General features: G+C 45.3%; 1 protein-coding gene across 1 annotated transcript; it reads left to right on the top strand.

Moving 5' to 3' along the window:
• Positions 1–345: 345 nt before the first annotated feature.
• LOC120064147 (ly6/PLAUR domain-containing protein 6B-like) lies at positions 346–9,009 on the top strand. The gene is made up of 5 exons (XM_039014519.1): positions 346–473; positions 5,841–5,967; positions 6,100–6,198; positions 6,421–6,551; positions 7,409–9,009. The coding sequence occupies exons 2-5, from the start codon at positions 5,865–5,867 to the stop codon at positions 7,604–7,606; spliced, it is 531 nt and encodes a 176-aa protein (XP_038870447.1). The 5' UTR covers positions 346–473; positions 5,841–5,864; the 3' UTR covers positions 7,607–9,009.
• Positions 9,010–14,036: the final 5,027 nt, after the last annotated feature.

Raw genomic sequence — 14,036 nt, forward strand, 5'->3', positions numbered from 1 at the left:
GGCTGCTTGATGGACAAACTCACTAGATAAGGGGTATTTTGGAGTTTGCCCTCCCTCCCTCTGTGTGTGTGTGTGTGTGTGTGTGTGTGTGTGTGTGTGTGTGTGTGTGTGTGTGTGTGTGTGTGTGTGTGTGTGTGTGTGTGTGTGTGTGTGTGTGTGTGTGTGTGTGGTGTGATTGGTAATGAGGTGGGCCGGCAGGCAGACTAGCTGACACACTCCTGATAGATAGTGACTGTTCCCATAGTTCCCCCAACCTGTCGTCCAATCACATTGCTGCAGTGTCAGGAAGTTGAGGGTCGCTGACCTCTTGGAACTCTGATTTAAGGAGGGGGTGGCAGGGAATTAAATTACTTCCTAGTGCTTCTAGTAAACCAGGAGTCTAACCTGACTGGAAAGATCGGTTAAACAAGGCTCTTACTTTGTCTCTGTGGATACATACACGTGGATAAGGTTTCACTTCATTTGAACCTAAGGTAAGGCTACTGTTCATGTTTTAGTTAGCATGTCATTTTGGCTATATTCACCGCCTGGCATAGTGAACTGTCTTAACGCCTGGCGTAGTGAACTGTCTTCACCGCCTGGCGTAGTGAACTGTCTTTACCACCTGGCGTAGTGAACTGTCTTCTACGCCTGGCGTAGTGAACTGTCTTCACCACCTGGCATAGTGAACTGTCTTCAACGCCTGGCGTAGTGAACTGTCTTCAACGCCTGGCGTAGTGAACTGTCTTCGCCGCCTGGCGTAGTGATCTGTCTTCACCGCCTGGCGTAGTGATCTGTTTTCACCGCCTGGCGTAGGGAACTGTCTTTACAGCCTGGCGTAGTGAACTGTCTTTTTAAGGAAGGATTACACTTACTACTTCTCTAATCAGTCTGTGTGCTTGGTTGGGCAATCAATGCTACTTTAACCTTTCTAGCGCAGGCGTTCCGCTAGCGGAACACCTCGACAACATTCCGCTGAAAAGGCAGCGCAGGAAATTCAAAAATATTTTGGGGAAATATGTAACTTTCACACATTAACAAGTCCAATACAGCAAATGAAAGATAAACATCTTGTTAATCTACCCATCGTATCCGATTTCAAAAAGGCTTTACAGAGAAAGCACAACATATGATTATGTTAGTTCAGAGCCAAGTCAAAAAAAACACACAGCCATTTTTCTTTTTTTCTTCTTTTTAGAAAAAAATAATTTTCTCCCCTTTTCTCCCCAATTTTCGTGGTATCCAATCGCTAGTAATTACTATCTTGTCTCATCGCTACAACTCCCGTACGGGCTCGGGAGAGACGAAGGTCGAAAGCCATGCGTCCTCCGAAGCACAACCCAACCAAGCCGCACTGCTTCTTAACACAGCGCGCCTCCAACCCGGAAGCCAGCCGCACCAATGTGTCGGAGGAAACACCGTGCACCTGGCCCCCTCGGGTTAGCGCGCACTGCACCCGGCCCGCCACAGGAGTCGCTGGAGCGCGATGAGACAAGGATATCCCTACCGGCCAAACCCTCCCTAACCCGGACGACGCTATGCCAATTGTGCGTCGCCCCACGGACCTCCCGGTCGCGGCCGGCTGCGACAGAGCCTGGGCGCGAACCCAGAGACTCTGGTGGCGCAGCTAGCACTGCGATGCAGTGCCCTAGACCACTGCGCCACCCGGGAGGCACACAGCCATTTTTCAAGCCAAAGATAGGAGTCACAAAAAGCAGAAATATAGATAAAATTAATCACTAACCTTTGATGATCTTCATCAGATGACACTCATAGGACATCATGTTACACAATACATGTATGTTTTGTTCGATAATGTGCATATTTATATCCCAAAATCTCAGTTTACATTGGCTCGTTACGTGCAGTAGTGTTTTGATTCCAAAACATCCGGTGTTTTTGCAGATAGCCACAGAAATCCCAGAAATACTCATAATAAACATTGATAAAAGATACAAGTGTTATTCACAGAATTAAAGATAGACTTCTCCTTAATGCAACCGCTGTGACAGATTTCAAAAAAACTTTACGGAAAAAGCATAATCTGAGTACGGCACTCAGAGCCCAATCCAGCCAAAGAAATATCCGCCATGTTGGAGTCAACAGAAGTTAGAAATAACATGATAAATATTCACTTACCTTTGATGATCTTCATCAGAATGCACTCCCAGGAATCCCAGGTCGACAATAAATGACTGATTTGTTCCATAAAGTCCATAATTTATGTCCAAATAGCCACGAGTTAGCGTGTTCAGCCCAGTAATCCATCTTCATGAGCACTGCGTCCAGACAAAAACTCGAAAAGTTCCGTTACAGGTCGTAGAAACATATCAAACGATGTATGGAATCAATCTTTAGGATGTTTTTAACATAAATCATCAATAATGTTCCAACCGGAGAATTCCATTGTCTGCAGCAAAGCACTAGAACGAGAGCTAACTCTGTCAGGAGCACGCGTCACGAGCCTGAGACACTCTGCCAGACCCATGACTCATTCATCTCCCATTCCCCCCTCCTTTATAGCAGAAGCCTGAAACAAGTTTCTAAAGACGGTTGACATCTAGTGGAAGCCTTAGGAAGTGCAACTTAACCCCATAGACGCTGTGTATTTGGTAGGCCAAGCTTTGAAAAACTACAAACCTCAGATTTCCCACTCCCTGGTTGGATTTTTCTCAGGTTTTCGCCTGCCATATGAGTTCTGTTATACTCACAGACATCATTCAAACAGTTTTAGAAACTTCAGAGTGTTTTTTATCCAATACTACTAATAATATGCATATATTAGCATCTGGGATTGAGTAGCAGACAGTTTACTCTGGGCACGCATTTCATGCAAAAGTGAAAATGCTGCCCCCTATCCCAATTAATTAGATAATCGTTACAAATTTGGCTGAAAAATTTAAAAATCTTAAGACTTGTCAGTGCAGTTGAATCTGTGTCTCTATGCCAGGGGTTCTTAAACTTTTTCAGCCTGAGACCCAAAATAGAAATTCTGTGTTTTCCTGGGACCCAAGCTTAGGAAAATATGCAACTATACGTAAATATCGGAACATTTCATTGCCTTTATGCCTAAAAAGAAAAACCAATATAGACAAAAACAAATAACAATGAAATACCCATAAATATATTTTCATGTTTATTTTTCTCCATTAAAAACACTCTTACATACCTGTCTAGGTTGAAACTGTTGCTGTAAAAATACAATAAATTATTTAATTCTGAACTGGAATAAACGGATTGATCACATCACACATATGTAGACCAGAAAACACACACATACACACAGTCCTAATGAGAGGTGTGTGTCTGGTTGAAGTTTCCAACAAGCAGGTCTATTCTGGACTCTGCTTTAGACAGTGCAACACTGAGGTGATGCGCAGCAATGACCCTGTTTCTGTACTTCAGAACCCTGGCTTGCATAGGTATGTGGTGCCAAACTGGATCAGAACATCTACTGCTCTCTCAGTCAGGCAGGAGACCGCTTCCTGCTTCAGATGAACAACCCAGAAATGTGTGACTGTTTGTCTCAAAAAGCATCTTGCTTCAATCAGTTTATTCCAGTTCAGAATAAATATTGTAATGAAACAGCAGGGAGCAGGTCTCGATCCCTCGACCTTCTAGCCCGAGGTCCGGCGCGCTATCGACTGTGCTGCAAAAGCATGCTCAAGCGGCAGAGTCGATTTCCGCGCTTATAAACCCAGGGTCGTTACAATATTAATACTTGTAACATCAACAGTTCCAACCTAGACTTGTTTTCAACGATAATTTATACAGTAAAATGTACAGTAGGCCTGATAATTTTTCATCTTCATCTGTACTGTTTCTTATGGTTGCACTACTATCAGTAGCTAGTTGGCTTGCTTTGGCTAACGTTAGCTATTAACGTTAGCTGTGTAACGTTACAAGGCTAGGGGATTGTTTGAAAGACAAATTCACATCTGCTACTCTGAGATATAGTGCTCCCTTATTTCTGCTTATCATCACCTGTTATTAAATGACAACAATGCCATGTTAGTTGATTTACTTTTCCACTTTCGAAGCACTGTTTCCTGAAGCATTCTGCCCTCTTCTGAAATAACTCTCTGGGTTTACCGTTATGTTGTGCCTGGATGTTTGGTCAGGACATGTCGTTTTATTAATTTGTTCGTTTTTAGAGACTCATTACCAAGCACTTCCCCACACAAAACACATTGTGAGCACTCCTCGTTATTTCTCAAAGTTTGTATGAAAGAGACAAAAAGTCATCACTGTATTTGCGTTTCATGACGATTGAGCTCAGTCAGAACTTATACATTTACGTCGCAACGAACCATTAACAGGTGGGTCGCGACCCATACTTTAATTAAGAAACTCTGCTCTATGCTAACCTGAAAGAAACTGTCTGTGTTGTAGAATGGTTATAAAATGGTAATAGTTTTTGGGTGACTTGGGTCTATTTGTTATTGAGGTGTCGGCCCAGACACAGGAAGTGATTGAATCAACACCAGCCTCTATTGCACCACCAGACAGGAGGAGGAAATGGGTGTCGTCTGAAAACTCAATGATTATGCCTCTGGGAAAATGTGCTTTGTTTTATCTTGTTTTTCATTGGCATCGTTACTTGACAAATAATACATGACGGACTGTCAGCATTTTCCAACTCTAAAGGCATTGCAATATAGTTCCATAATGTTATAGTTATCAAGTAATTATTTCAGAGTGATGACTCAACCGCTTGTGATTTGGAAATGCCAAAAGGTGTGTTTTCTCAACTCTGACTGGGACTGAGGACAGTTGGATATGAGAGAGAGCCTAAAGATGGTGACTTGAGACAATATAGAATCAATTCCTTTGGTTGATTTAATCAACTTATTGGATATTTGAATCATGTGCCTCGGGGTTCATCCTGCGACCAACTCCCTACAGACACTTCTGTCTCTAAAAGACTTGTCTCTGATCTAAGATGACAAATTTGGGGCATTTCAACATAATGTTATCGGAATCCCAATAATGTGCTGCTAGACTTTCTCTATGTTCAAATGCCTCCAATTTGTAATTTTAATGTTATCAGAATCCCAATAATGTGCTGCTAGTATTTAACGTGACACAAGGCTCGTGTTCAGCTGACGCTGCTTTGTGTTTTGGCCTCTCCACTCTTCTGTTTTGCCTGCCTTTGCTACTTACAACTACCATTACATTAATGATGCTTGATTACAAATTTGATAATAATAATGTGATATTAACAACATATAACAACATGTTCAGCCAAGATTCAGCCTGTTTGCTCTGTTCATCAAAAGGTCCCAAAAGAGCAGCTGTCGATCGCTCTTGGCTCCTCTCATAAGTGGCCCCAGAGGTCCCTATGAGGGCCTGTAGGCTACTCTCCATTGCCTGCTCAAATATCAGCTATACAGGGAGGGAATCATCTCTTTATCCCCTCTACAGACTCTGCGGATCCCAGTGAGCCAGTGTGCTCCCTGAGCCGTAACTCATGATCTCTCTGATTACCCCGCCCCACTCACCTGTACCCCAGGTTACCTGACCAGAGGTCAAGGTTCAGAGGCTGGAGGGCCCGAGACCTGATAAAGAACAGAGCCATTCAATAGCTCTCTGGAGTCCTACCCTTCAGCTCAGAGGCTTGACCCCTCAGCATGGAGTTATTCAATACCGTGGTAATCCACCTTCTCAATGTCCCAGAGAGGGTCAACTGTTCTTTATTTATGTTTGTCTCGATATGAACTACTCCTTCTAGTCACCCCTTTCTCTCTTCGTCTCCATTCCGCCCCTCCTGGTTCTAGATCACATCCAATGCTTCTCAAATATGACTAACTAGAATCCCTGACTATATAGCCATCCTGATCGCTTCTGTGTCTGTGTTGAAGGTTACTGCTAGAGGGACTGTGAAGATGTCATTCACCACTGCTGTTCATCTCCTGGCACTGGTGGTAATATGTGACCGGGTTAAATCTCATCACATCAACTTCAACAATGTCAAACCTCCTGTGGAAGGTGCGTTTCTGCTTACTGGTTGAAATTTATGTAATTTCTTGAACAATGACATCAACTACCTGAAGTAACATTGATATCCATCAAAAGAGAAGTTTGAACAGGAGGAATTTGAGTGAAAACATCTCTTTACAGCCACTCCATTCCCTAAGAGCTTCAAGTGCTTCACCTGTGAGAGAGCTGCAGACAACTACACCTGCAACCGCTGGGCTGAGGACAAGTGGTGTCCACCGAGTGAGTTCCCTCTGTTGTTACACAATGATACTGTCAGATATTATGCATGTCTTTATTGTTTCTCATTGGCATTACTGATGGGGCTAACCAGTACTTAATGACCATTGTTGTTATTGCTGTTACACTATTATAATAGCTTATGATTATGCAGTTATAGCCAATGCATGACAAAACCAGCTAACCAGTTGAGTAATGTATATTTATTGGTCATCCTTTCCTCAGATAGCCAGTTCTGTATGACAGTGCACCATTTCACCAGTCACGGCAAGACCAAGTTTGTAACGAAGAAGTGTGCTGCTCGTGAGGAGTGTCATACGTCTGGCTGTAGACATCACAGGGACACAGGTCACACTGTAAGTCCATACACCTAAACCCCTCCACATGTAACCGGTGTGAAATGACTAGCTAGTTAGCGGGGTGCGCGCTAATAGCGTTTCAATCGATGACGTCACTCGCTCTGAGACCTTGAAGTAGTTGTTCCCCTTGCTCTGCAAGGGCCGCGGCTTTTGTGGAGCGATGGGTAACGATGCTTCGTGGGAGGCAGTTGTTGATGTGTTCAGAGGGTCCCTGGTTCGAGCCCAGATAGGGGCGAGGAGAGGGACGGAAGCTATACTGTTACATTGGTGCCGTGACCCGGATCACTGGTTGCTGCGGAAAAGGAGGAGGTCAAAAGGGGGGTGAATGTAACCGGTGTGAAATGGCTAGCTAGTTAGCGGGGTGCGCGCTAATAGCGTTTCAATCGGTGACGTCACTCGCTCTGAAACCTTGAAGTAGTTGTTCCCCTTGCTCTGCAAGAGCCTTCGCGGCTTTTGTGGAGCGATGGGTAACGATGCTTCGTGGGAGGCAGTTGTTGATGTGTGCAGAGGGTCTCTGGTTCGAGCCCAGGTAGGGGCGAGGGGTGGGACGGAAGCTATACTGTTACACACACACATACACAGTAATTCACCTAAACCCCTCCACACACAGTAAATCCCCTAAGCCCCTCCACACACACAGTAATTCACCTAAAGCCCTCCACACACACAGTAAATCACCTAAACCCCTCCACACACACCGTAAATCACTAACCATTATCTATTCAGTCTCATTTGTAGAATCATCTAAAAAGTATTTGCTATTACTGCTGCCCTTGTGTTTTGAATTTGTTGTCACACACTCCTCCACTCTCTCTCTTCTCTTCTCTCGTCTCCCTGTCCTTGTGTTCCTCTAGGAGTGTGTGTCGTGCTGTGAGGGTATGATCTGCAACGTGGAGGTCCCTACCAACCACACCAATGCTGTGTTTGCCATGAGGCAGCAGGCCTACAGCTCAGCCCCATCCCAGACTCCTGTTAGGACGACGTGGAGCTGCTGCTGGCTGACGTTACTGTCCACTCTGGGCCTGGGGCTGACCAGGCTGGTCCTACTGTGAAACTACTGTCACTCAAACCAGGTCCCTATAGAGGGGACCAGACTGAACCAGAACAACATGTCCCTCAGACCAGGTCCCTATAGATGGGACCAGACTGGACCAGACCAGCATGTCCCTCAGACCAGGTCCCTATAGAGGGGACCAGACTGGACCAGAACAGCATGTCCCTCAGACCAGGTCCCCATAGAGGGGACCAGACTGGACCAGAACAACATGTCCCTCAGACCAGGTCCCTATAGAGGGGACCAGACTGGACCAGACCAGCATGTCCCTCAGACCAGGTCCCTATAGAGGGGACCAGACTGGACCAGACCAGCATGTCCCTCAGACCAGGTCCCTATAGAGGGGACCAGACTGGACCAGAACAACATGTCCCTCAGACCAGGTCCCTATAGAGGGGACCAGACTGGACCAGAACAACATGTCCCTCAGACCAGGTCCCTATAGAGGGGACCAGACTGGACCAGACCAGCATGTCCCTCATACCAGGTCCCTATAGAGGGGACCAGACTGGACCAGAACAACATGTCCCTCTGAACATGGAGGATGTGTGTTTTTACAAGTCTGATGGTAATCTGTGATAAAGATGTCACATGGATCGATCAATCACAAAGGACTACAGCAGTGTCATAATGACTGATGCTTGGTTTACCAATGACCACTGATGACACTGGTTGGATCTACATAAGCCAATGGAACTGGAGAAAAACATCCATGGAACCAATAGATTTGGCCAGAGTAACAATAACAATGGTCAGTGGATCTACAAAACTGGATGCAGAGCATCGGACTGCAGATACATAGAGTTACTGTAGTTTGTTGGCTAGGGGAGTTGGCTAGCAGAGCAGCCAGAAGGGTTCAAGGAGGATAATGGTTTGTTCCATTTTGCCCATCATAAGTCTGTCTAATATCTACTGCTGATTCAAAGATGGAGGCCCAGTAACTCTTTCCTCACCCAGCCCTGCCCTACACTACGGTTTCCTCACCCAGCGTCTTCCAGAGCCTTAAACTAATGTTTCCTCACCCAGCGTCTTCCAGAGCCTTAAACTAATGTTTCCTCACCCAGCCCCTTCCAGAGCCCTAAACTAATGTTTCCTCACCCAGCGTCTTCCAGAGCCCTAAACCAATGTTTCCTCACCCAGCGTCTTCCAGAGCCCTACACTACTGTTTCCTCACTCAGCGTCTTCCAGAGCCCTAAACCAATGTTCCCTCACCCAGCCCTGCCCTACACTACTGTTTCCTCACTCAGCGTCTTCCAGAGCCCTAAATTAATGTTCCCTCACCCAGCCCCTTCCAGAGCCCTAAATTAATGTTCCCTCACCCAGCCCCTTCCCTGCCACAGTCATAAACTACTGTAAAGAGCATGAGACTGTTCCCTCACCCAGCCCCAACACAGTATTAAACTACTGTAGGGACCATGAGACTGTTCCCTCACCCAGCCCCGACACAGTATTAAACTACTGTAGAGACCATGGGACTGTTCCCTCACCCAGCCCCAACACATTATTAAACTACTGTAGAGACCATGAGACTGTTCCCTCACCCAGCCCCGACACATTATTAAACTACTGTAGAGACCATGAGACTGTTCCCTCACCCAGCCCCGACACATTATTAAACTACTGTAGAGACCATGAGACTGTTCCCTCACCCAGCCCCGACACAGTATTAAACTACTGTAGAGACCATGAGACTGTTCCCTCACCCAGCCCCGACACAGTATTAAACTACTGTAGAGACCATGAGACTGTTCCCTCACCCAACCCCGACACAGTATTAAACTACTGTAGAGACCATGAGACTGTTCCCTCACCCAGCCCCGACACAGTATTAAACTACTGTAGAGACCATGAGACTGTTCCCTCACCCAGCCCCGACACAGTATTAAACTACTGTAGAGACCATGAGACTGTTCCCTCACCCAGCCCCGACACAGTATTAAACTACTGTAGAGACCATGAGACTGTTCCCTCACCCAGCCCCGACACATTATTAAACTACTGTAGAGACCATGAGACTGTTCCCTCACCCAGCCCCGACACATTATTAAACTACTGTAGAGACCATGAGACTGTTCCCTCACCCAGCCCCGACACAGTATTAAACTACTGTAGAGACCATGAGACTGTTCCCTCACCCAGCCCCGACACAGTATTAAACTACTGTAGAGACCATGAGACTGTTCCCTCACCCAGCCCCGACACAGTATTAAACTACTGTAGAGACCATGAGACTGTTCCCTCACCCAGCCCCGACACAGTATTAAACTACTGTAGAGACCATGAGACTGTTCCCTCACCCAGCCCCGACACAGTATTAAACTACTGTAGAGACCATGAGACTGTTCCCTCACCCAGCCCCGACACAGTATTAAACTACTGTAGAGACCATGAGACTGTTCCCTCACCCAGCCCCGACACAGTATTAAACTACTGTAGTGACCATGAGACTGTTCCCTCACCCAGCCCCGACACATTATTAAACTACTGTAGAGACCATGAGACTGTTCCCTCACCCAGCCCCGACACATTATTAAACTACTGTAGAGACCATGAGACTGTTCCCTCACCCAGCCCCGACACAGTATTAAACTACTGTAGAGACCATGAGACTGTTCCCTCACCCAGCCCCGACACAGTATTAAACTACTGTAGAGACCATGAGACTGTTCCCTCACCCAGCCCCGACACAGTATTAAACTACTGTAGAGACCATGAGACTGTTCCCTCACCCAGCCCCGACACAGTATTAAACTACTGTAGAGACCATGAGACTGTTCCCTCACCCAGCCCCGACACATTATTAAACTACTGTAGAGACCATGAGACTGTTCCCTCACCCAGCCCCGACACAGTATTAAACTACTGTAGAGACCATGAGACTGTTCCCTCACCCAGCCCCGACACAGTATTAAACTACTGTAGAGACCATGGGACTGTTCCCTCACCCAGCCCCGACACAGTATTAAACTACTGTAGAGACCATGAGACTGTTCCCTCACCCAGCCCCAACACAGTATTAAACTACTGTAGAGACCATGAGACTGTTCCCTCACCCAGCCCCGACACAGTATTAAACTACTGTAGAGACCATGAGACTGTTCCCTCACCCAGCCCCAACACAGTATAAAACTACTGTAGAGACCATGAGACTGTTCCCTCACCCAGCCCCAACACAGTATAAAACTACTGTAGAGACCATGAGACTGTTCCCTCACCCAGCCCCGACACAGTATTAAACTACTGTAGAGACCATGAGACTGTTCCCTCACCCAGCCCCGACACAGTATTAAACTACTGTAGAGACCATGAGACTGTTCCCTCACCCAGCCCCGACACAGTATTAAACTACTGTAAAGAGCATGAGACTGTTCCCTCACCCAGCCCCGACACAGTATTAAACTACTGTAGAGACCATGAGACTGTTCCCTCACCCAGCCCCGACACATTATTAAACTACTGTAGAGACCATGAGACTGTTCCCTCACCCAGCCCCGACACATTATTAAACTACTGTAGAGACCATGAGACTGTTCCCTCACCCAGCCCCGACACAGTATTAAACTACTGTAGAGACCATGAGACTGTTCCCTCACCCAGCCCCAACACAGTATAAAACTACTGTAGAGACCATGAGACTGTTCCCTCACCCAGCCCCGACACAGTATTAAACTACTGTAGAGACCATGAGACTGTTCCCTCACCCAGCCCCAACACAGTATAAAACTACTGTAGAGACCATGAGACTGTTCCCTCACCCAGCCCCGACACAGTATTAAACTACTGTAGAGACCATGAGACTGTTCCCTCACCCAGCCCCGACACAGTATAAAACTACTGTAGAGACCATGAGACTGTTCCCTCACCCAGCCCCGACACAGTATTAAACTACTGTAGAGACCATGAGACTGTTCCCTCACCCAGCCCCGACACAGTATTAAACTACTGTAGAGACCATGAGACTGTTCCCTCACCCAGCCCCGACACCGTATTAAACTACTGTAAAGAGCATGAGACTGTTCCCTCACCCAGCCCCGACACAGTATTAAACTACTGTAGAGACCATGAGACTGTTCCCTCACCCAGCCCCGACACATTATAAAACTACTGTAGAGACCATGAGACTGTTCCCTCACCCAGCCCCGACACAGTATTAAACTACTGTAGAGACCATGGGACTGTTCCCTCACCCAGCCCCGACACATTATTAAACTACTGTAGAGACCATGAGACTGTTCCCTCACCCAGCCCCGACACAGTATTAAACTACTGTAGAGACCATGAGACTGTTCCCTCACCCAGCCCCGACACAGTATTAAACTACTGTAGAGACCATGAGACTGTTCCCTCACCCAGCCCCGACACAGTATTAAACTACTGTAGAGACCATGAGACTGTTCCCTCACCCAGCCCCGACACAGTATTAAACTACTGTAGAGACCATGAGACTGTTCCCTCACCCAGCCCCGACACAGTATTAAACTACTGTAGAGACCATGAGACTGTTCCCTCACCCAGCCCCGACACAGTATTAAACTACTGTAGAGACCATGAGACTGTTCCCTCACCCAGCCCCGACACAGTATTAAACTACTGTAGAGTCTAAAGACTACATTTACCAGATGTATTATCTCTTTAAATCTAGAGACTACATTTACCAGAGGTATTATCTCTTTAAATCTAGAGACTACATTTACCAGAGGTATTATCTCTTTAAATCTAGAGACTACATTTACCAGATGTATTATATCTTTAAATCTAGAGACTACATTTACCAGAGGTATTATCTCTTTAAATCTAGAGACTACATTTACCAGATGTATTATCTCTTTAAATCTAGAGACTACATTTATCAGTAACATTGCAGAAGACCCATGTCTTTGATCATATGGTGCGCATCATAACCCTTATATAGATCCTAGCAACACCAGGCTTTATACTGGCACTGTTTCTGCGTCATGTTGTCTAGAGGTTTTATCACATCTGATCTTAGAACTGGAAACCTGACAAACAAGCACTAAGATGGAATGTGACATTTATTTACATAAAAACATGCAATGTCTGGTCAGTTATATGCAAAAATTATCATTGCCATAGAGTTGTGAGAGATAAGGGATATTATGACTTTCTCTGTCAGCAACATAAAGGTTGACCTAGGGAATTAACCTTCTTATCATGTTTTATTGATATCTAATGAATATGTCAAGAAACCAGGGAATGTTGCATTATTTATGACCAAGTAATAACTTTTCCTATGAACTGCTATAAAATATTGGTTGTTACTTGTTTTCTCAGAGCTTGATGACTGTGACTGCCTGGATCCATTGAAATGGCAAAAGCTAAAAGATGATTTCAAACTAACCTTATTAGTTTTGTGAGGAATCGTAAAAGGGCAGTTCATAATTGCGCAATCTCCACCTTATGCACCTAGCACATTTGGTTCCTTGGAAGTCTTGGTTTCCCGATTGGTTCTGGGAATGAAGCCATAAGTTTCCTGACCGGTTAAACTGAACGTATTTTAAACGTTCTGAGAACGGAAGTGAACATTTTGCCTGTTAACTTTAGTTTATTAGGATCCCCATTAGCTACTGCACTCTACAAACTACATACAAATGCATGACAAAGTACAGAACGGTTATAGACAAGAACAACAAGTTATTACTTTAAATTCTAAATCAAATGTAAAATATATATATATATACTGTATATACAGTGCATTCTGAAAGTATTCAGATCCCTTGACTTTTTCCACATTTTGTTACGTTACAGCCTTATTCTAAAATGGATTAAATTAATTTTAATCTACACACAATACCCCATAATGACAAAGCAAAAACTGGTTTTTAGAATTTTTGGCAAATATATTAAAAATAGAAACAGAAATACCTTATTTACATAGGTATTCAGACCCTTTGCTATGAAACTCAAAATTGAGGTCCGGTGCATCCTGTTTCCATTGACCATCCTTGAGATGTTTCTACAACTGGATTGGAGTCCACCTGTGGTAAATTCAATTGATTGGTCATGATTTGGAAAGGCTCACACCTGTCTATATAAGGTCCCACAGTTGACAGTGCATGTCAGAGCAAAAACAAAGCCATGAGGTCAAAGGAATTTTCCGTAGAGCTCCGAGACAGGATTGTGTCGTGGCACAGCTCTGGGGAAGGGTACCAAAACATTTCTGCAGCATTGAAGGTCCCCAAAAACACAGTGGCCTCCATCATTCTTAAATGGAAGAAATTTGGAACCACCAAGACTCTTCCTAGAGCTGGCCGCCCGGCCAAACTAAGCAATCGGGGGAGAAGGGCCTTGATCAGGGAAGTGACCAAGAACCCGATGGTCACTCTGACAGCTCCAGAGTTCCTTTGTGGAGATGGGAGAACCTTCCAGAAGCACAACCATCTTTGCAACACTCCACCAATCAGGCCTTT

The sequence above is a fragment of the Salvelinus namaycush genome, chromosome 19 (assembly GCF_016432855.1).
Source record: "Salvelinus namaycush isolate Seneca chromosome 19, SaNama_1.0, whole genome shotgun sequence".
In the NCBI taxonomy this organism is placed as follows: Eukaryota; Metazoa; Chordata; class Actinopteri; order Salmoniformes; family Salmonidae; genus Salvelinus; species Salvelinus namaycush.

Coding starts and splice junctions, on each gene's coding strand:
- LOC120064147 (XM_039014519.1), top strand. CDS start 5,865: ATGTCATTCACCACTGCTGTTCATCTCCTGGCACTGGTGGTAATATGT. Junction 5,968..6,099: donor TGTCAAACCTCCTGTGGAAG/GTGCGTTTCTGC, acceptor ATCTCTTTACAG/CCACTCCATTCCCTAAGAGC. Junction 6,199..6,420: donor GGACAAGTGGTGTCCACCGA/GTGAGTTCCCTC, acceptor TCCTTTCCTCAG/ATAGCCAGTTCTGTATGACA.